This window comes from Rutilus rutilus (assembly GCF_951802725.1).
Source record: "Rutilus rutilus genome assembly, chromosome: 12".
Taxonomy (NCBI): domain Eukaryota; kingdom Metazoa; phylum Chordata; class Actinopteri; order Cypriniformes; family Leuciscidae; genus Rutilus; species Rutilus rutilus.
In genome coordinates this window covers 2673305-2696623 of record NC_140217.1, presented here as the reverse complement: position 1 = coordinate 2696623, position 23319 = coordinate 2673305, and the positions used below count along the sequence as shown (strand labels likewise).

At 39.0% G+C, this 23319-nt stretch overlaps 2 protein-coding genes and 1 pseudogene across 3 annotated transcripts in view; 2 read left to right on the top strand and 1 right to left on the bottom strand.

Annotated features, from left to right (window-relative positions):
• LOC311300695 (uncharacterized protein) overlaps positions 1 to 23319 on the bottom strand; it is a 283730-nt gene that overhangs the window by 147611 nt on the left and 112800 nt on the right. The gene's annotated exons all lie outside the window — the stretch shown is intronic.
• Positions 3547 to 23319, top strand: part of LOC311301263 — a 26892-nt pseudogene continuing 7119 nt past the window's right edge. The window contains exons 1-13 of the transcript in view: positions 3547 to 3601; positions 4041 to 4141; positions 5058 to 5183; positions 5567 to 5713; positions 6158 to 6283; positions 10068 to 10228; positions 10372 to 10525; positions 10669 to 10891; positions 13308 to 13441; positions 15141 to 15290; positions 15475 to 15561; positions 22581 to 22658; positions 22798 to 22974. The product of the transcript in view is annotated as an uncharacterized misc_RNA (transcript). The remainder of the gene's footprint in view (positions 3602 to 4040; positions 4142 to 5057; positions 5184 to 5566; positions 5714 to 6157; positions 6284 to 10067; positions 10229 to 10371; positions 10526 to 10668; positions 10892 to 13307; positions 13442 to 15140; positions 15291 to 15474; positions 15562 to 22580; positions 22659 to 22797; positions 22975 to 23319) is intronic.
• LOC311300700 (uncharacterized protein) lies at positions 11002 to 12877 on the top strand. The gene is made up of 6 exons (XM_084425153.1): positions 11002 to 11074; positions 11214 to 11390; positions 11541 to 11690; positions 12266 to 12378; positions 12486 to 12563; positions 12703 to 12877. The coding sequence occupies exons 1-4, from the start codon at positions 11039 to 11041 to the stop codon at positions 12338 to 12340; spliced, it is 438 nt and encodes a 145-aa protein (XP_084281279.1). The 5' UTR covers positions 11002 to 11038; the 3' UTR covers positions 12341 to 12378; positions 12486 to 12563; positions 12703 to 12877.

The following is a 23319-nucleotide window of genomic DNA, read 5'->3' as shown; positions in this document are numbered from 1 at the left end:
ACGCTTGAATATTTTGAATCCATTCGCGCGTCCAGAGAAAAATTGAGGCGAAATCCGCTAGTCTGTTTGCAAGATGCTGATGTTGGAGCGTTCATCGAGAGAGTTACCGCATCGGAGCGAGGATCACCCTTCAGATAGTGTGTGTAAGATGTTTACACTTGCACTTTTCTTATATTTCAAGACTCAAGTATTTGACATTTTGGGAATGTAATAAATATTGACATGCCAATCAATTTGAAACCCTTAAAGTTGCATATTTGTTTTCAGAATGGGATTTATTTTACTGTTAACAGGATTTCCTGTTTTTCTGACTTCCTTTTCTGACTTTATATTTACCTCAAGTTGCCTTTTGGGATATACATGCATACATGCGTAACGTTACATATCATATCATACTTGCCTGTTGAGTTTCAGCATCATATAAAATAAACAATAATGATAATAATATTAAGGCAAGCACAACTCTGGTATCGGAATAGTATCGGTATCGGCCGATATCCAAATTCAGGTATCGGGATCGGATCGGAAGTGAAAAAATGTGGATCGGTGCATCCCTAGGAGAAATCCATTTAAAATCACTGCTAGTAAAAGTTAATGTAAGCTATGATTAGCGATGCTAGCCCTGGCACACGTCACGCACCGCGCAGACACGGCAAACATCTCAATTTGTCTAAAGTAGCCTTATGACCAAATGGTAAAAGGTATCACGCTGAAATGTTCTAATACCTTTTGATTTTGATTTTCTAATACCATTTTTGATAATTCCAATGTGTTCACCATAGTATTTATTACACAAATGCAACAAGCTACTTCTCCATTGCAGATCATGTCTTGAGTCCTCACTCAATCGATCAGTATAATAAGTAAATAAAACACGGAAGGGCATTTGACATTTTGTCTTGCATGAATGTTTTTGAGTTAGTTTATAATTTGCAACATAATTGTACCGGTGGCGAGTCTGACATAGTGGAAAAAGTGCAAATCTTCTTTTGGAAAGTAGGCTTGTATGAGCCGTGCCAACAGCAACTTGTAAACAGAGCGTGTGCGAGGAGAACTAGGCTCGTGCATGCTCTCTCGTGCACACGTTTAATAGGCGTTCCCTCTCGGGAGCAGGGAGAGTGTTGCGCATGTGCATTTTTTCAAAAAGTGGAGAGGGCGGTTCTTTTCTAAAATTCGGGGAAATCCTCCACTATACCTTTACCTTAAAACCTGCTTAAATAGTCAGTAATATTGTAGTGGAATAAGTATTTCAATTGTTTTCTTAATGTTCTTATTAATCATGTATTCTCAAGGATGGCAATGTTGTGTTGTAATGTCAGCCTGGAGTTATTATATAGCAAAGTTGCTTCTATAGCTGTTTAATACATTTATATTACTTTTAAATTGAATAAAGAGCTCAGTAAAACTGTCTACAGAAAGTTAATATTGCATGACATTACACCCAACTTCGCATGGCCGCTGAATGTTTCTCTCTCTCTGTCCACTAGAGAGAGAAAGAAGCGCGTATTTCGAAAGCTCTCAGTCTGTCATCGAGAAGAACAGAGAAGCCATCCTTCAGCTGAAACATGAGAATGAAAACATGCGCAAGAAACTGGCTGAGGTCAGACATTATGAACACACACACACACATGTAATGTTAAAACATATCCATATCATTTAAGTCACGTTATAGCTGTATTTGATGCATATCTTGGTTGTTCCTGGGAGAGGAACAAGTAATCAAGGATGTTTTTCAAGACCGTGGGATGGAGAATGCATCATTCAGGAACATGTCTGTTAAGGTGGGGTTAAATTAACCTTTATAGCAGTTATTTAAAAACCTTTTGTCACTTCTTTCACTTGTACTATCCAGTTAAATTGCCCGTGGTTACAGAATCACCTGCATATCAGTTGTGGTTGACAGTAATTTTTGTTGTGCAGTCATCTCGGACGGTGCTGGAGAAGGAGGTGTGTGATAAAACGAAGAAGCTGAATGCTATGAAACACACCACTGACACACAGAGGCAGCGTTTGGAGGACTTGAAGCTCCAGTACGAGAGCATGAAGCCCCAGAGCAGAAGCCCTCTGCCTGACAACCAGGAACTAGACGAGGAAAAGGTAGAAACTGTCTTTTTTTCTTGTCAAATACATAAACCCCCTGGTTTCACAGACAAGGCTTAAGCCGAGTCCCAGACTAAAATGCAAATGTTTTTACATTCAAACGATGCATGCATGAAATGTCTGAGCATTCCTCTCGGTCTCTGGCAGATGAAGGGTCCGACACCACAGCTGCCTCCAGACTCAGAAGAACAAACACTGCAGCTGATGTCTGAGGCTGAGCAGAAACTGATGCTGCTGAAGGAGGAACTACAGGGCAAAGATCTGGCAACCATCCTGAAGGAGATAGAGGAAGAGGAGGTGAGGAACAATGATTAGTCAAGTTGCTGTTATTGTATTTGGGCTTGTTGAAGATTTGTAACTAGTGAAACATTGACACTTTTGTTTACTTTTGGAATATATGTCATTTTTTACTTTTTTGGAAGTTGTAAAATAACGCTGACTAATATTAATGGTGTTTATTTCATGTCCCTTTGCAGTTCCCTCGTCTCGGTTACTAACGTAACCTCGGTTCCCTGAGATGAGGGAACGAGTATTGCTTACGGCTAGCTTACGCTATGGGAAAACTCCATTTCTAAATTTTTAATAAAACCTGTGATTCTTACCTCTAAAATGTATTTTATTTCATGTTTCTAAGTGCTACAGAGGCTTAGATATTAAAGTTTTGGTAGACGTTGACAATTCTTAGTATTTTTTTCTGCAAACCCTCAGGAGATCAGGGTATTTATCATAGAATAACAGGTTTTTATAGCCGTTTTAGGAGTAAATGGGTTAAATTGAATAAACAGCTCAGTAAAATTGTCTACAGAAAGTTAATATTGAATGACATTACACCCAACTTCGCATGGCCGCTGAATGTTTCTCTCTGTCCACTAGAGAGAGAAAGAAGCGCGTATTTCGAAAGCTCTCAGTCTGTCATCGAGAACAACAGAGAAGCCATCCTTCAGCTGAGACATGAGAATGAAAACATGCGCAAGAAACTGGCTGAGGTCAGACATTATGAACACACACACACACACACACACACACACACACATGTAATGTTAAAACATATCCATATCATTTAAGTCACGTTATAGCTGTATTTGATGCATATCTTGGTTGTTCCTGGGAGAGGAACAAGTAATCAAGGATGTTTTTCAAGACCGTGGGATGGAGAATGCATCATTCAGGAACATGTCTGTTAAGGTGGGGTTAAATTAACCTTTATAGCAGTTATTTAAAAACCTTTTGTCACTTCTTTCACTTGTACTATCCAGTTAAATTGCCCGTGGTTACAGAATCACCTGCATATCAGTTGTGGGTGACAGTAATTTTTGTTGTGCAGTCATCTCGGACGGTGCTGGAGAAGGAGGTGTGTGATAAAACGAAGAAGCTGAATGCTATGAAACACACCACTGACACACAGAGGCAGCGTTTGGAGGACTTGAAGCTCCAGTACGAGAGCATGAAGCCCCAGAGCAGAAGCCCTCTGCCTGACAACCAGGAACTAGACGAGGAAAAGGTAGAAACTGTCTTTTTTTCTGTGCATTTTGAATGAACACTGGTGAATCTTACAATTAAAGAATTGTCCACTGGTTTCCTCCCAAAATCAAAAGGAAAAAAAGCAGTAAGAATATTGAGCCTTTTTTCCAGTCAAATAATTTTTGTCCCAATTTCTCCTTACTGTAATTAAAAAAAATTAAAAAAAATTAAAATTGTCCTGACCAAAGCAATGCCCACAGTTTTATTATCACCATTATTATTATACAATCTAAACAATTCACGAGAATCAGATTTTTTTGCACATCATAATGAGAATTAGAGTAAAGAAGGGAACTCTGCCATAAGTTTCCCTAAGTGGTCATTCTTCCTGTGTAAATTCTCTTCTTCCTTCTCTCAAGTCTTTCTAAATATGTTAGTTCAAGCAAGAAAATGAATGAACTTGTGTGCTTGTTTTATAGAAATTGTGCATTCTGGAAAACCGATTGCAGAAAGTGCAGCTGAACATCATGAAGCAGAGAACATAATGCGAGAATACCTCAAAGTGAAGGACCAACTACAGGTATCTGAGAAAGAACAGATGAACTGGATTCATGTACAGACTGACACAGCACACACACATAAACCCACACAGATGTGTATTATAAAGCATGATACCCCATATTAAATAATTTAAAGCAATCCAATGTATCCAATGACACTCATCCATACCATTCAAAATATATTCTTATTCTTATAATAATAATAAGAAAGGTTTCTTGAGCACCAAATCAGCATATTAGAATGATTTCGGAAGGGTCATGTGACACAAGCCAAGAGGAATGGCTGCTGAAAATTCAGCTTTGATCACAGGAAAAAATTACATAATAAAATAGATTAAAATAGAAAACAGTCATTTTAAATTGTACAGGTGAGCATAAGAGACTTCTTTCATTAAAGGGTTAGTTCAGCTAAAATGTAAAATTCTGTCATTAATTACTCTTCATCTTCTGAACACAAATGAAGAGCTTTCTGTCCCTCCATTGACAGCTGCGCACCGACCACTTTCAAGCCCCAGAAAGGTACTAAAGACATCATTAAAGTAATCTATTAAACATATTAAAGAGTGCATTGTTTGCAAAACCCCCCCCCCCCCCCCCCCCCCCCCCCCTTTTGCGCAAACAAAGCACTCGTGTCTCTTCGTTAAGTTGCGGATAAACCACTGGAGACACATGGATTACTTTAATGATTACTTACTCCCTTTCTGGGGCTTGAAAGTGGTAGTTGCATAGGCTGTCAGTGGAGGGACAGAAAAATATCTTCATTTGTGTTCTGAAGATGAATGAAAGTCTTCTGGGTTTGGAGCCACATGAGGGTGAGTAAATAATGACAGAGTTTGGGTGAACAATCCCTTTAAGAGTAAAACTCTTAGCGACCCCAATCTTTTGAACAGCATGGTAAATAAACATTTTAAATTATTTTCTTATTTGTTTCTTCAGGAAGAAAGTCTTACATTTCAGCCACAGCTGGACAGGATGGAGGCAGAGATCCACCGGCAGACACAAGTGCTCAAAAAACTGCAGGTCATCAACAGTGACGCTCAATCCTCAAAGGATGCAGCCATGGTAAAGACAAAGCGTTTAATAAATGATTACAATGTATTTTAATGAGATAATAAAGCAAGCATGCGTGTCAGTGTGCCATGGTAAAGGTTGTGCAAGTAATGCTTCTCGTAAAGGGTAGGGGTGTAACTCCGGTGTCCTGCCCAAATTCCCTCCATTGGCCTTTATCAATCATGGCCTACTAATAAGAATCCTCATGCTTTCAATTGGCTTTATCACTCTCTCTCCTCTCCACCTATAGCTGGTGTGTGGTGAGCGCACTGGCGCCATTGTTCTGACAGTGGATGCTGCACACTGGTGGTGGTTGAGGGGAGAGCGTTCTATAAATGCCTCATTTCATTAAGGTGTGTGTGTGTGTGCGTGTGTGTGTGTGTGTGTGTGTCCAGTCTGAGCTGCAGCTTCAGGAGGAGCAGGTGTACAGAGAGCGAGAGAAAATCCTCTCCTGCTACAAGAAGCAGGAGGAGAAGAGGATTGCTCAGGCAGAGAGGATGAAGAGAAGAGCGAGCATCATCCATCACTCTTCAGCTAACAATGTAATTACTGTAATAAGCATAAAAATATGTGTGTCATACTAATAGCACTTCTCATGTGAAGTCCACAGGAGACTGGACTCGATGTTAATAGAGCTTGGTGTTAGCATGCTGCAAAGCTCACAACACACAAATAAAATAGACAATTCAACTATTTATAAGCATATACACTACCGGTCAAAAGCTTGGAATAATTACGATATTGTAAAGTCTCTTATGCTCACCAAAGCTGCATTTATTTGATGAGAAATACAGTAATATTGTGAAATATATTATTACAATTTAAAATAACTGTTCTATTTAAGTATATAATTTATGCCTGTGATGCAAAGCTATATTTTCAGCATCATATACAGTCTTCAATGTCACATGATTCTTCAGAAATCATTCTAATTTGGATTTGGTGCTCAAGTTACTTTTCTTATTATTATCAATGTTGAAAAATAGCTCCCCGATGAGCTGATCAGCGAGGCCCAGAGCAGTGCCAGCGCAGGAGAAGAAGTGGAGGCCATCTCTCCTTTTGAGGAAGCTTTCCAGCAAATCAAAGAGGCCACTGGAGTCACAGACCCACGGGTGAGGACAGACAACATTCAACTGCTTTCAGTGTGTTAGGGGATAACAGTTTAGGACACAAGGACCAGATGTTTGAAAGAAGACCCCCGAGTCAGAATTATAATGAATTGAAGAAAAGTTTTACTGAAGATAGTTTGCAGTTTCATGAGCAGAAGTTCAGCTTCAAGACTCACACAGTAGTTCGTAGGCCGCCCCGCTTACAGTTATATAGATTACTCCTTGTTAAGCAATTCCGTTCTTGTGTTAACCCCCTGAGGTCGGCGGTATCGCCGGCGATACCAGGTCGCTTTTTTTTTATCAGTGTAAAAGAAACTCATAAATACTCTGTTGACTTTGATTTTCCATAGGAGTTTCATACATCAATCGATTCTGTTAAATGTGTATTATTTTTCTGTATACTCACAATAAAAACAAAGTGTTGTGCTTTTCGCCAAATTAAGAAAAATAAACACGGAGCGAGGTCTGCCTTCTCTCTGTCCGTGTAGTCCATTCTGAAACGCGTCCGAAAATGAATCATAACTCAGCGAATACTTCTCACACAGGCACGTGATATATGTCTTTATGAAGCTTGAAATCTCTTCTTTTAAATGAAGTAATTAATATAAAAAACAAATGTTTTCAACTCATGTAATCCGTTTGAAAGCAAGGAGAGGTACCGTTTTTTTCCTTCTGCCTAATTATCTCTATAATGAACTGAGGCCGCCCCACCCCCGGCACTATTCACATGGTAAATAGTTTAGGTAATCTATGCTTCGCACCCGCCCCCCGATCAATGCCTTGAAAACACGAAGTTTCATCAGATCAGATTCACTGATAGTTCATCGCGTTTAGAGAGGATGGCGCGTTTCTCCGGTAAAGACGCCCTTCAGATGATTCTGGACAGCGAGGAATAACTCACCTTGGCTTTTCCTCAGAGGAAGATTGTAACTCAGACGAACGGCAGCATGTTCAAGAGCGAATTGATCACGCCGAGTAAACAACGAGTTTTCACGTGAGTAAATACGTGAACTCAAGTGGTCTAGTGGTAGAACATTTGCCTAGTGTGTCAGAGGTTCTGAGTTCGAATCCGCACTCATATAGTTTTTTTTTTTTTTTTGTCAAATCAGATTATGTTTATCAGTGGTTGTATATCAGGCAGAGACGTGTTTGTGTGTATTTTGTTTTGTAATTTCACTGGAACGAATAGAGAGTCTCCACAACGGATTGAAGCGCGCGTCCGAGTGAAGACTGCGCGAGCCTAAAACAAACACAGTATCCGCGTCTGACTCGCGGGAATCCACGGCGCAAACCTGTGAGGGGCTGTGTTTTCTCGAGCCCCATATCAGCTCGAGAAAACACAAGTTTATTCAGATCATTACTTGTTTACACCGTCTCGCAGCGCTGTGAGGAATAATAATAATAATAATGGAAAATGTCCCTCAAAAGGTAGATGTAAACAAACTATTAAAAGGTAAATATAATTTTTTTTCTTTAAATAATTTTTATTGTGTTTTATTAGTAACAAATTTGGGGAGAGGATAAATATTCCAAAACTGAAAATACAGTATGAGAATTTACTGCACAATTACTAGACATGTTTACCTTGGATATTATACAATTTGCAAGCACAATTTGTGGAAAAAAAAAAGTATATAAAAAATATAAATAAAATTTATTTTTGTGTATAAATATATACACATATATATGTGTGTGTGTATGCACATATATATATATTTGTATAAGCAACGTATTAAACTGCAAATTAACATTTATATTCCTTATAATAAAAATGAAAGACCTATGTTACAGACATATGAAAGACAACATTTCGTTGATTAGTTTTGGATAGATTATACATTTTTACTGTAAAATATCTGCCACCTCAAATAAGCTTTTATTTGCCAATTTTTTTGTCAAAAATAATCAAATAATCAATCAAATCCTTAACTTTGAAATATGTATGATAAAATGTATACTTTAGTTTGTACAAAGAAAGATTACACTTGAATTGTTGTTTATTTAAATATTTACAAGGTAGATGTAAACAAACTATTAAAGGGTAACTAAACCCCTGGTCAGAGCCTGACTCCACCCACTGTCAATATTTGAAAAATGCTAGAAAAGTGGGCAGACCCCAGCGGAGATAGAGGGGACGAACCGTGAGCGGGGGGGGGGGGGCGTGCACCTGAGACCTGCTGTCAGACTCTAAAATGGAGTTTGCTCACAGAGTCGAAAGACGACGTAAAGTGCATCTGATGAGTTTTATCAGAGCGCGTCATTCTCTGGTTTTATCGAGTTGATGTCAATAGCGCGCGCTCTCTATAGGCATATTCATATTTTGCCGCTATGTGAAAAAATCCAGCAAAATGCGCCGACGCGTTTGTCGACCCCAGAGGATTAACTTTAGCCTAACCATAAATTGTGATTAAAATATATATGATCACTCACATCAAGACGCCGCTGCGGAGGTGGAGTCCATGCAGGATCAGCAGCATTTTACACTGTCGCTTTTCAGCGCGAGCTGTGTGGAGGAGAAGCCCATTTCCACCTCTATTGCGTTGGAGAAGCAATCCCGCGAAAATGCAGGTTTCACACTCACGGTCTTCCAGGCCAAGTGCATGCAAACACTGGCGCCTATTTTCCAAGTCTGCTGGAAAGCTATGCAGTCCAGCAGTGCTGTTGCAACCAGCAACACTACACCTACGTACCCTCCTGACCACTGTACACAGATAAATCTACGCTAGCTCATACCAAGGGCGTGGTGAGCTCGTACCAGGGGCGTGGTAGAGCTGGAACCTGCTTACGTCACCTGCCACCTTTTACGTCACTTGCCACCGCAACATCCAATAGGAAAATTCAACTGCAGTAGCCACCGTTCAACCTTAAGAGGGCAGCACTCAGACGTTTTTACACCATATATTGTAAAATTAAAACACTTTATACCCAAATGTCAAAAAAGTTACTCGAATCAATGAACAGCACTAATAAAGCCTCATTCTTACAGATCATTAAATAAAAAAAGTGGGTTTAGGGTTTAGTTACCCTTTAAAAGGTAAATATAAGCCTTTTCTTTAAATAATTTTTATTGTGTTTTATTAGTGACAAATTTGGGGAGAGGATAAATATTCCAAAGCTGAAAATACAGTATGAGAATTAACTGCACAATTACTAGACATGTTTTCCTTGGATATTATAGGCCAATTTGCAAGCACAATATGTGGAAAAATAAAAAAGAATTGAGATGCTTCCAACTGTTGCTCTTGCATTCTTGTGGCTCAGTGACTCACCTGAATGAATGGCTCATTAAGTATGCGGTCCTCAGGTGTGAACCACTACATATGCATGATCGTCGACGCCCACTCGAATATTGCCTTTCCAAACAGAAAGTGCTTTGCAAAATTCAAATCAATGTATTGTGTTATGTGAAGGATTAGGCAGGGTGATTTTCACATAATTTTGAAGAAAAAACACTAGGCGATGACATCCATTAGACAAAAGTCTTATTGGCACATATTTAGTGTGTGTTTTGTGGTCTTATTTCAGAAACTTTAGTTTTTAGTTTTTTCAATAACCACGCATAAACATTATTCTCTCAAAAATGCAGACATGTACATTCTTGTTGCTCACATATTATGGTAGCCCTGTTTGTGCTAAATAGTGTGTAATTTTTTTTTGCCATTACTATGTTTATAAGCAACTGAAAAAAGCACAAATGTCAGGGCATGTCAGAACATCTCAAGGACCCCAAAAACACCTTAGACCCCAGAGGGTTAAGCAAGTGTATTCCTGATTTCTCTTGTAATAGGAAATAGTGGGCCGGTTTATCTCTCAGGGAAAAACACAGGAACATTTGGAGAAGATGAAGGCAAAAAATGAGAGAATGCTGCTTCAACTGAAGGAAGAGAGGAATGCACTTCAAACTCAGCTTCAGGATATAAAACACTCAGGAGAAACTGAACTCTCAAGGTAAGAGCAGACATTGTAGACAGTGTGAATAATAGTGCTATGATATCACTTCACATGCTCTGTTATTGTGACTGAATAATAACAACATTATTGTCCTCAGTCAGCTCTCTAATGCTCTTCTGTGCTTGTGTTTGCTTGTTTAGCAGCCAACAGGTTTGTGAGCTTCAGCAGCAGCTTGAGCAGACGCAGCAGCGCCGTGATGCAGCTAAAGATCGTCTGGACGGACTCAAACATACACTCAACACTGTCAAAGCAGGAGTGAAGCGCCTCAGTGACAAACTTCAGCACATACCACTGGTACTAATGAATCTTGTCAAATACATAAACCCCCTGGTTTCACAGACAAGGCTTAAGCCGAGTCCCAGACTAAAATGCAAATGTTTTTACATTCAAACGATGCATGCATGAAATGTCTGAGCATTCCTCTCGGTCTCTGGCAGATGAAGGGTCCGACACCACAGCTGCCTCCAGACTCAGAAGAACAAACACTGCAGCTGATGTCTGAGGCTGAGCAGAAACTGATGCTGCTGAAGGAGGAACTACAGGGCAAAGATCTAGAGAGAGAAAGAAGCGCGTATTTCGAAAGCTCTCAGTCTGTCATCGAGAAGAACAGAGAAGCCATCCTTCAGCTGAGACATGAGGATGAAAACCTGCTCGAAACTGGCTGAGGTCAGACATTATGAACACACACACACGTAATGTTAAAACATATCCATATCATTTAAGTCACGTTATAGCTGTATTTGATGCATATCTTGGTTGTTCCAGGGAGAGGAACAAGTAATCAAGGATGTTTTTCAAGACCGTGGGATGGAGAATGCATCATTCAGGAACATGTCTGTTAAGGTGGGGTTAAATTAACCTTTATAGCAGTTATTTAAAAACCTTTTGTCACTTCTTTCACTTGTACTATCCAGTTAAATTGCCCGTGGTTACAGAATCACCTGCATATCAGTTGTGGGTGACAGTAATTTTTGTTGTGCAGTCATCTCAGACGGTGCTGGAGAAGGAGGTGTGTGATAAAACGAAGAAGCTGAATGCTATGAAACACACCACTGACACACAGAGGCAGCGTTTGGAGGACTTGAAGCTCCAGTACGAGAGCATGAAGCCACAGAGCAGAAGCCCTCTGCCTGACAACCAGGAACTAGACGAGGAAAAGGTAGAAACTGTCTTTTTTTCTTGTCAAATACATAAACCCCCTGGTTTCACAGACAAGGCTTAAGCCGAGTCCCAGACTAAAATGCAAATGTTTTGACATTCAAACGATGCATGCATGAAATGTCTGAGCATTCCTCTCGGTCTCTGGCAGATGAAGGGTCCGACACCACAGCTGCCTCCAGACTCAGAAGAACAAACACTGCAGCTGATGTCTGAGGCTGAGCAGAAACTGATGCTGCTGAAGGAGGAACTACAGGGCAAAGATCTGGCAACCATCCTGAAGGAGATAGAGGAAGAGGAGGTGAGGAACAATGATTAGTCAAGTTGCTGTTATTGTATTTGGGCTTGTTGAAGATTTGTAACTAGTGAAACATTGACACTTTTGTTTACTTTTGGAATATATGTCATTTTTTACTTTTTTGGAAGTTGTAAAATAACGCTGACTAATATTAATGGTGTTTATTTCATGTCCCTTTGCAGTTCCCTCGTCTCGGTTACTAACGTAACCTCAGTTCCCTGAGATGAGGGAACGAGTATTGCTTACGGCTAGCTTACGCTATGGGAAAACTCCTTTTCTAAATTTTTAATAAAACCTGTGATTCTTACCTTTAAAATGTATTTTATTTCATGTTTCTAAGTGCTACAGAGGCTTAGATATTAAGGTTTTGGTAGACGTTGACAATTCTTAGTATTTTTTCTGCAAACCCTCAGGAGATCAGGGTATTTATCATAGAATAACAGGTTTTTATAGCCGTTTTAGGAGTAAATGGGTTAAATTGAATAAAGAGCTCAGTAAAATTGTCTACAGAAAGTTAATATTGCATGACATTACACCCAACTTCGCATGGCCGCTGAATGTTTCTCTCTGTCCACTAGAGAGAGAAAGAAGCGCGTATTTCGAAAGCTCTCAGTCTGTCATCGAGAACAACAGAGAAGCCATCCTTCAGCTGAGACATGAGGATGAAAACATGCGCAAGAAACTGGCTGAGGTCAGACATTATGAACACACACACACACACACATGTAATGTTAAAACATATCCATATCATTTAAGTCACGTTATACATGTATTTGATGCATATCTTGGTTGTTCCAGGGAGAGGAACAAGTAATCAAGGATGTTTTTCAAGACCGTGGGATGGAGAATGCATCATTCAGGAACATGTCTGTTAAGGTGGGGTTAAATTAACCTAAATAGCAGTTATTTAAAAACCTTTTGTCACTTCTTTCACTTGTACTATCCAGTTAAATTGCCCGTGGTTACAGAATCACCTGCATATCAGTTGTGGGTGACAGTCATTTTTGTTGTGCAGTCATCTCGGACGGTGCTGGAGAAGGAGGTGTGTGATAAAACGAAGAAGCTGAATGCTATGAAACACCACTGACACACAGAGGCAGCGTTTGGAGGACTTGAAGCTCCAGTACGAGAGCATGAAGCCCCAGAGCAGAAGCCCTCTGCCTGACAACCAGGAACTAGACGAGGAAAAGGTAGAAACTGTCTTCTTTTCTGTGCATTTTGAATGAACACTGGTGAATCTTACAATTAAAGAATCGTCCAGGTTTCCTCCCAAAATCAAAAGGAAAAAAGCAGTAAGAATATTGAGCCTTTTTTCCAGTCAAATCATTTTTGTCCCAATTTCTCCTTACTATAATTTAAAAAAAAGAAAGAAAATTGTCCTGTCCAAAGCAATGCCCACAGTATTATCACCATTATTATTATTATACAATCTAAACAATTCACAAGAATCAGATTTTTTTGCACATCATAATGAGAATTAGAGTAAAGAAGGGAACTCTGCCATAAGTTTCCCTAAGTGGTCATTCTTCCTGTGTAAATTCTCTTCTTCTTTCTCTCAAGTCTTTCTAAATATGTTAGTTCAAGCAAGAAAATGAATGAGCTTGTGTGCTTGTTTTATAGAAATTGCGGATTCTGGAAAACCGATTGCAGAAAGTGCAGCTGAACATCATGAAGCAGAGAACATAATGCGAGAATACCTCAAAGTGAAGGACCAGCTACAGGTATCTGAGAAAGAACAGATGAACTGGATTCATGTACAGACTGACACAGCACACACACATAAACCCACACAGATGTGTATTATAAAGCATGATACCCCATATTAAATAATTTAAAGCAATCCAATGTATCCAATGACACTCATCCATACCATTCAAAATATATTCTTATTATTCTTATAATAATAAGAAAGGTTTCTTGAGCACCAAATCAGCATATTAGAATGATTTTGGAAGGGTCATGTGACACAAGCCAAGAGGAATGGCTACTGAAAATTCAGCTTTGATCACAGGAAAAAATTACATTATAAAATAGATAAAAATAGAAAACAGTTATTTTAAATTGTACAGGTGAGCATAAGAGACTTCTTTCATTAAAGGGTTAGTTCAGCTAAAATGTAAAATTCTGTCATTAATTACTCTTCATCTTCTGAACACAAATGAAGATCTTTTTTATGAAATCTGAGAGCTTACTACCACTTTCAAGCCCCAGAAAGGTACTAAAGACATCATTAAAGTAATCTATTAAACATATTAAAGAGTGCTTTGTTTGCAAAAACCCCCCAAAAAAACATAATTTACCACTTTATTTACAAATTATTAATCTCCAGCATGCGTTCATGCAACAACGTCTGCTTTTGCGTCAACAGAATACACATGTGCCACAGTGCTCTCGTGAACGCGCAATGGAGATTTATATTTTGTAAATAAAGTGGTAAATTGTGTTTTTTTGCGCAAACAAAGCACTCGTGTCGCTTCGTTAAGTTGCGGATAAACCACTGGAGACACATGGATTACTTTAATGATTACTTACTCCCTTTCTGGGGCTTGAAAGTGGTAGTTGCATAGGCTGCCAGTGGAGGGACAGAAAAATGTCTTCATTTGTGTTCCGAAGATGAACGAAAGTCTTCTGGGTTTGGAGCCACATGAGGGTGAGTAAATAATGACAGAGTTTGGGTGAACAATCCCTTTAAGATTAAAACTCTTAGCGACCCCAATCTTTTGAACAGCATGGTAAATAAACATTTTAAATTATTTTCTTATTTGTTTCTTCAGGAAGAAAGTCTTACATTTCACCTCAAAGGCCAGATCACATTTACGTGTGATTGTGTGTGACAGAGACTGATCAACAGATGAGGACGACAGTGGCGATGAAGAGAGTGATGTCACTAGGCCATTCAGCTGATATCCTTAATAAGCTTTAACTTTTAATAATGTTCGACCAAGGAAAAAAAAACCTTCTGGGGGGGTGTTTGGCTTGAGGTCATGGTGCAAAGGACCCTAGGTTGAATTTACTCCGAACCATCCCTTTAATTTTATGAAGCGGTGAGAATACTTTCTGTGCACCAAAAAAAACCAAAATGTCAACTTTATTCAGTAATTTCTTCCCTTCTGTATCAGTCTCCGACACGCGTTCACGAGAGCACCACAACGCATGCGCGACCTCGCGTGCATCTTCCTCTGCTTGTAGGTTATATGTCAGAACGCCAGCTGCTGCGTCATCACCACACACGTGGTGCTCTCGTGAACGCGCGTCAGAGACTGATACATAGCGTAGGTAGTGTATTAGAATGTTTGTTTTTTTTTTTTATAAAATTGAGTAGAAACTGCATAAGATAAATTCAGTAAAAAGTGTCCAGGGATGTCTTCTCTGTAGTTAGTGATTAAGGAAATGTTTTTACATTTAAACGATGCATGCATGAAATGTCTGAGCATTCCTCTTGGTCTCTGGCAGATGAAGGGTCCGACACCACAGCTGCCTCCAGACTCAGAAGAACAAACACTGCAGCTGATGTCTGAGGCTGAGCAGAAACTGATGCTGCTGAAGGAGGAACTACAGGGCAAAGATCTGGCAACCATCCTGAAGGAGATAGAGGAAGAGGAGGTGAGGAACAATGATTAGTCAAGTTGCTGTTATTGTATTTGGGCTTGTTGAAGATTTGTAACTAGTGAAACATTGACTGTTTTGTTTACTTTAGGAATATATGTCATTTTTTACTTTTTTGGAAGTTGTAAAATAACACTTACTAATATTAATAATATGTTGTTTATTTCATGCCCCTTGCCAGTTCCTTGCCAAGATAGCAGCAAATACACTCAACACTGTCAAAGCAGGAGTGAAGCACCTCAGTGACAAACTTCAGCACATACCACTGGTACTAATGAATCTTGTCAAATACATAAACCCCCTGGTTTCACAGACAAGGCTTAAGCCGAGTCCCAGACTAAAATGCATGTTTGAGCTGTTTTTGGTATTGAAAGGTATTGTGGAGGATTCTCTTTTTCCGGGTGGATCATCAAGACTATTGGTCCTCCTAATTGTCAATCATTCCGGTGATGTTTACGTAAGGCCGTCGTACGTGCTCGTCCCTAGGTAGTTTTCGCTTTCTGCGCATGCGCACTTTCAGGTGTATATGTGTGGTGAGCTACTGTTTCAGCCATTCATTGAAGCTCGCCGTTCTCACCAGGGTTTTTCAAAATGTCTGAGGGTCGCAAGAGAAAAAGTGTCTATGAATTGTATGACAAGAAGAGAAAGGCCTCTGAAGAAAGAAACAAGACCAGAGTGTTTTTGGGAGAATATTTCACACGCTGGCGTGCGCTAAAAGCACAGGTTGGGCTTCCCACTGATGCCTCAGTCGCAAAGTTTCTACTCGACAGGTAAAGTTTGGCATGCTATTTGGAGAAATTAGCGTTTTCATCACGCGAGTCATTTGGCCAATCACAGTCAAGATAAATAACGGCAGCGTCTTCTTTGAAAAGCCCCTGGCTGCAGCTTTTCCGCGGATGAATTCACGTTAGTGAACATGTTTAACATCAACGTTATAATGGAAAGTAAGCTTGTCGGCTACTCAGCTAACGTAAGATCAGCAAATTGTGTTGTTAGCCTACAATGTTAGTTCAATGTCAAGGATTTTGGCAAGGCTATCTCCTCCACTGCATTATATTACAGTGTTAATTTCGTTGACGAATAATTTTCCTCATTATTTTCATCAACGACATTTTTCACAGACGAAACCTAAACGATAAAGTAAATTATAAAAACTAGTTTTGAATGACGAAAATCTATTGACATTTTCGTCAACGAATAAAAACTAGACGTTATGTTATGTTAGATAGTTACGATTTGGGAAGCGATCCATTCAGAACTGATAGTAGATGCGCACATTTAGGGCCCTATAAAATCCGTTTTATTTTTTCCCAAATTCCGTTTTATTTTTTCCCAAATTCCGTTTTTTCCGTTTTAATTTTTGCAAATTCCGTTTTTTTCCATTTTAATTTTTGGGAATTCAAGGTTTTTTTTACCCTTTACAGTTATTTTAGTCGTAAAAAGAGTGTTTTTAATGTTAATGATTAAAATGTACACAAATAAAATAAGAATGACCCTAAATTTATTGAGGTAACAAACAAAATTCTCATTTTAAGAGGTGTTAAATGTGGTTTGGTTTGTTTACATTAGTGAATGCATTAGGCTAACTAACATGAACCACGAGCAATACATTTGTTACTGTATTTATTAATCTTTGTTAATCTTAGTTAACCCTAACCCTGTATTTTTATTATGTTACTTCACACAGTGCATTAAGCTAACTAATGTTAACAAATACAAGTTTTCATTTAAATAATGTAGGCTACTAAATGGTGAAATTAACATTAATAAAGATTAATAAATGCTGTAGAAGTGCAGTTTATTAATAGTTAATATTAACTGATCTAGTTAACTAGAGTTTAATAAATGGAACCTTATTGTAAAGTGTTACCGATTTTGTTATACACCGAACCGATTCAGTGTTGGACAGATCAGTTGTTTTCATATCTATGAGTTGTTTTAACCATTCATTAAAGTGAATCGGTTCAAAGGAGTCATTAGTTCGCGAATCGGACGTATCATTAGCAGACTTGTACGCGTTGTGTGATTATCCCGGCAGTTAGGACATCGCACAAGATCTGTCAACACAGAAAACATTTCATCATTGGATAGGTTTTGTTTTGTTTATTGAAAGTGTTTTTTATGTCAGCTGAATGGGCGGAACGCTTTTCAGAGAAGAAGGAAAGGTAAAAAAAAGTTGTTTTTTTTGCATAATTCACACACAGCGGTAGCCTAATGCAGGAAAAAAAATTCCGAATGCTCCACGTGAAACTTCGTTCTTCCGAACTTTTACCATTGTGTCAATTCTCAATTGATTTAGATTAATAAGCGCGAGGGAGTGAGAGAGAGCAAGACAGTTTGAAGACGCGCACACGACCGGGCCTCTCTCTCTGCTCGTTCTTTCAGTAATATGCGATTTTCCTCAGACATAGTTTTTCTCCCTCACAAAAACTGAATTTTATTCCAAATATGTAAAATTCCGCGAAATTCCGCTTTGACACTAGATTCCGCGTTATTTTGCCAATTCCGCGATTCCGTGATCGCGGAAATTATAGGGCCCTACACATTTGTACTGTAACGTGCTGATGTACCCAGCGGGACACGAGGTGGCATGCGCTGCATGTCTCATGTCTCATCTTTCTGTGCGCACGCACACACCCGACCCGAAGCGTGCAGCCATAGACACCTATACAGCGCGCGAGTACTGAATTGAGCTCTGTTTCGTGTCTGAATGGACAAATGCACACAACATTATGTCTAAATGTCCGTTTTGGAGACTATTCACGTAAAATATGTCGGTTATGTCTTAAACAGTTGTGAGTGTATCGGATGTGCATCAGTGCAATTCTGGATCCGCGTGTCATTGGAAATGATCCGATGTCTTAAAGTGACAGTGGGTAATAAACCTAATGCGGTCTGTGTCCTTAATATTGATCAAGCAACAAAAGAAAAAGAAAAGCATTCACTGCTCGTTAATAGCTTTAAGGATTAATTATATTTAATTCATTTAAATATGTCTGCTTGAAAGAATAAAGAATGATGTATGCAAGTAGTTATAAAGAATGCATATCATTAATTGAAAAGATGACTGTTCTACTTTAGCAAAAGTGGTTTTATTTAATTTTAAGATATTTTTTAAGTCACAGTAGTTAAGTAAGGGATAATCCACGGCTAGCCATGCATTAAAGGATTTTAATGCACGACGTAGAGGCGAAGAACCACCCGACGCGAAGCCATTCTTTAATGCATGGCTAGCCGTGGATTATCCCGCTTATACCTTGGTTATTTGCCAAGTTAAAAATAAGTTAAAGCTGTAACTGATGTTTACAGTGTAATTTTTTTAACAGACGTGTAAAAATGACGGTTATTTCTTAAGTTAAGGCTCGTCAGTTCTTGCACTCCGTCCGCTTTAAATAAAGTAGAGCCATCGGATTGCTTTTATTTGAATGAATTCACATTTATTTAAATTCATTATTAAAAGAGAGAGACAGAGAACTGAAGGAGAAGTAACAGAGAGAGAGATGGGTGCGCGAGTTACGTGTGCGTCGATCTCTTCTTTAAAGTCTAGCAGCTACAGTCCCCTCATTGCTTAAGCATATAGCTAACTTAATGATTCTTTAATGGATTTATTACAATTATTTATGAATGACAGGCAACACTGATACAAATTAAACGATATTCAAAAATCATCCGTTTAGCCTACCTAAACGTTTTCATATGCGTCTCTCACTCTGCTTGCAAGTGTATCTGTGTTACTATGGTTACCAATGTAGCGGATTAATTTCGAACTGTAATCAAACTGACTGGAACTACCTGTGCATTAAACGGTTTTACTGCACACCTTCCAGCCAATCAGAATCGAGTATTTAAACAGCCCATGGTATAAATATGTATCTGTATTGCATGTTCAAACTTTAAAATCAATTATATTAACAGGTTAATAGATGTTTTATCCGGGAGTATATGGGTTTGGACATTTTAGAGACATTCTAAATTAATGCATTACAATTGAACTAAACCCATAATATTTCAGTCGACTAAAATCTTATTGTATTTCATCGACTAAAACTAAAACAATTCAGATGACTAAAGTATGACTAAAACTAAATGGTATTTTAGTCAAAAGACTATGACTAAAACTAAATCAAAATTTGCTGTCAAAATTAACATTGTTATCGGATTTTTTTATGTATATCTTGTCGTAAGAGATGAGCGAAATGAAAACGAACACGTAATGAAACAAGACCCATTGGTGTCTGGTTAAACGTTAATGAGTGATCGAAACACCTGCTGTTTGGTGTGGCCCGAAAGAGGCACATGGCAAAACAGAGAAAACGTGCCCTTGAAAGGCTTGCCCAGGCCAAAAGAGTAAAAAAAAAAATTGATTTGAGGGGAGGGGGGGGGTGTGTTATAAAATGTGTCACCTTTTTCAGACCTTCTGAGTTAACAGGTATGATTTTAAAAAAGCACCACGTTACTGTGCTTTCACACCAAACGCGAGTAGCGCGTCAAATTCGCGTCTATTTGGACGCTTGAATATTTTGAATCCATTCGCGCGTCCAGAGAAAAATTGAGGCGAAATCCGCTAGTCTGTTTGCAAGATGCTGATGTTGATGGAGCGTTCATCGAGAGAGTTACCGCATCGGAGCGAGGATCACCCTTCAGATAGTGTGTGTAAGATGTTTACACTTGCACTTTTCTTATTTCAAGACTCAAGTATTTGACATTTTGGGAATGTAATAAATATTGACATGCCAATCAATTTGAAACCTTTAAAGTTGCATATTTGTTTTCAGAATGGGATTTATTTTACTGTTAACAGGATTTCCTGTTTTTCTGACTTCCTTTTCTGACTTTATATTTACCTCAAGTTGCCTTTTGGGATATACATGCATACATGCGTAACGTTACATATCATATCATACTTGCCTGTTGAGTTTCAGCATCATATAAAATAAACAATAATGATAATAATAATATTAAGGCAAGCACAACTCTGGTATCGGAATAGTATCGGTATCGGCCGATATCCAAATTCAGGGATCGGGATCGGATCGGAAGTGAAAAAATGTGGATCGGTGCATCCCTAGGAGAAATCCATTTAAAATCACTGCTAGTAAAAGTTAATGTAAGCTATGATTAGCGATGCTAGCCCTGGCACACGTCACGCACCGCGCAGACACGGCAAACATCTCAATTTGTCTAAAGTAGCCTTATGACCAAATGGTAAAAGGTATCACGCTGAAATGTTCTAAAACCTTGTGTTCATTTTTGATAATTCCAATGTGTTCACCATAGTATTTATTACACAAATGCAACAAGCTACTTCTCCATTGCAGATCATGTCTTGAGTCCTCACTCAATCGATCAGTATAATAAGTAAATAAAACACGGAAGGGCATTTGACATTTTGTCTTGCATGAATGTTTTTGAGTTAGTTTATAATTTGCAACATAATTGTACCGGTGGCGAGTCTGACATAGTGGAAAAAGTGCAAATCTTCTTTTGGAAAGTAGGCTTGTATGAGCCGTGCCAACAGCAACTTGTAAACAGAGCGTGTGCGAGGAGAACTAGGCTCGTGCATGCTCTCTCGTGCACACATTTAATAGGCGTTCCCTCTCGGGAGCAGGGAGAGTGTTGCGCATGTGCATTTTTTCAAAAAGTGGAGAGGGCGGTTCTTTTCTAAAATTCGGGGAAATCCTCCACTACACCTTTACCTTAAAACCTGCTTAAATAGTCAGTAATATTGTAGTGGAATAAGTATTTCAATTGTTTTCTTATTGTTCTTATTAATCATGTATTCTCAAGGATGGCAATGTTGTGTTGTAATGTCAGCCTGGAGTTATTATATAGCAAAGTTGCTTCTATAGCTGTTTAATACATTTATATTACTTTTAACCCATTTGTACCGGATGCTGCGCACCGAAACATTACATCTACCGCCGGTTACTGCGTTGCGCAACTCTGAACCTCCTGCCGGCTGCTGCGTGGCGCAGCATTTTGTATTCGTCATCCTTTTCATGACGCGCGCAGCATATAACGCACTGTCATTGGTTCAAATACACATGAGGTGGGTCTTGTTGATTTTTTTAAAGACCACGTGACCACACAAATTGTACTGTGGTTCGCTGAAAATCACGTCAATCAATCAGACATACACGTGCATTTATTTAGGATTTTCTTTAAACGCGAGCGAGAAAATGGCAACGACAGAGCAGGATTTTGACAGCGAGGGCAGTGACATTGAGTTGGAAGATAGTGAGGAAGATAGTGAGGAGTTGGTGAGGAAGATAGTGAGGAGTTGGTGAGGAAGATAGTGAGGAGTTGGTGAGGAAGATAGTGAGGAGTTGGTGAGGAAGATAGTGAGGAGTTGGTGAGGAAGATAAGGAGGAGTTGGTGAGGAAGATAGTGAGGAGTTGGTGAGGAAGATAGTGAGGAGTTGGTGAGGAAGATAGTGAGGAGTTAGTGAGGAAGATAGTGAGGAGTTAGTGAGGAAGATAGTGAGGAGTTGGTGAGGAGCAGGTAGACTGGAGAACCGAGGGTTACCAGCCGCGCAAGGCGAAGCAGTTCACCCGCAAACCGGGGGTGAAACAGCCGATCCCCGTGGATGCTAGCCCCCTGGATGTCTTTCCGTGTATTTTTATGGGCGTGAGAGCTTTGGGACATGTTGGTGGCTTTTTATAATGAATAACTAGCATAATAAATAGTAATACAATAATGGCATAATGAATAAATAGCATAATAAATAGTCATGTATTTTTTGAAAAATGTGTTATGTTAGTGCCAAGGTAGCATGTTTTAATAAAACCTGTGATTCTTACTTTTTAAAATGTATTTTATTTCATGTTTCTTTATTAAGTGCTACAGAGGCTTAGATATTAAGGTTTTGGTAGACGTTGACAATTCTTAGTATTTTTTTCTGCAAACCCTCAGGAGATCAGGGTATTTATCATAGAATAACAGGTTTTTATAGGCGTTTTAGGAGTAAATGGGTTAAATTGAATAAAGAGCTCAGTAAAATTGTCTACAGAAAGTTAATATTGCATGACATTACACCCAACTTCGCATGGCCGCTGAATGTTTCTCTCTGTCCACTAGAGAGAGAAAGAAGCGCGTATTTCGAAAGCTCTCAGTCTGTCATCGAGAAGAACAGAGAAGCCATCCTTCAGCTGAGACATGAGGATGAAAACCTGCTCGAAACTGGCTGAGGCCAGACATTATGAACACACACACACGTAATGTTAAAACATATCCATATCATTTAAGTCACGTTATAGCTGTATTTGATGCATATCTTGGTTGTTCCAGGGAGAGGAACAAGTAATCAAGGATGTTTTTCAAGACCGTGGGATGGAGAATGCATCATTCAGGAACATGTCTGTTAAGGTGGGGTTAAATTAACCTTTATATCAGTTATTTAAAAACCTTTTGTCACTTCTTTCACTTGTACTATCCAGTTAAATTGCCCGTGGTTACAGAATCACCTGCATATCAGTTGTGGGTGACAGTAATTTTTGTTGTGCAGTCATCTCGGACGGTGCTGGAGAAGGAGGTGTGTGATAAAACGAAGAAGCTGAATGCTATGAAACACACCACTTACACACAGAGGCAGCGTTTGGAGGACTTGAAGCTCCAGTACGAGAGCATGAAGCCACAGAGCAGAAGCCCTCTGCCTGACAACCAGGAACTAGACGAGGAAAAGGTAGAAACTGTCTTTTTTCCTGTGCATTTTGAATGAACACTGGTGAATCTTACAATTAAAGAATCGTCCAGGTTTCCTCCCAAAATCAAAAGGAAAAAAAGCAGTAAGAATATTGAGCCTTTTTTCCAGTCAAATCATTTTTGTCCCAATTTCTCCTTACTGTAATTTAAAAAATGCCCACAGTTTTATCACCACCATTATTATTATACAATCTAAACAATTCACGAGAATCAGATTTTTTTTGCACATCATAATGAGAATTAGAGTAAAGAAGGTAACTCTGCCATAAGTTTCCCTAAGTGGTCATTCTGCCTGTGTAAATTCTCTTCTTCCTTCTCTCAAGTC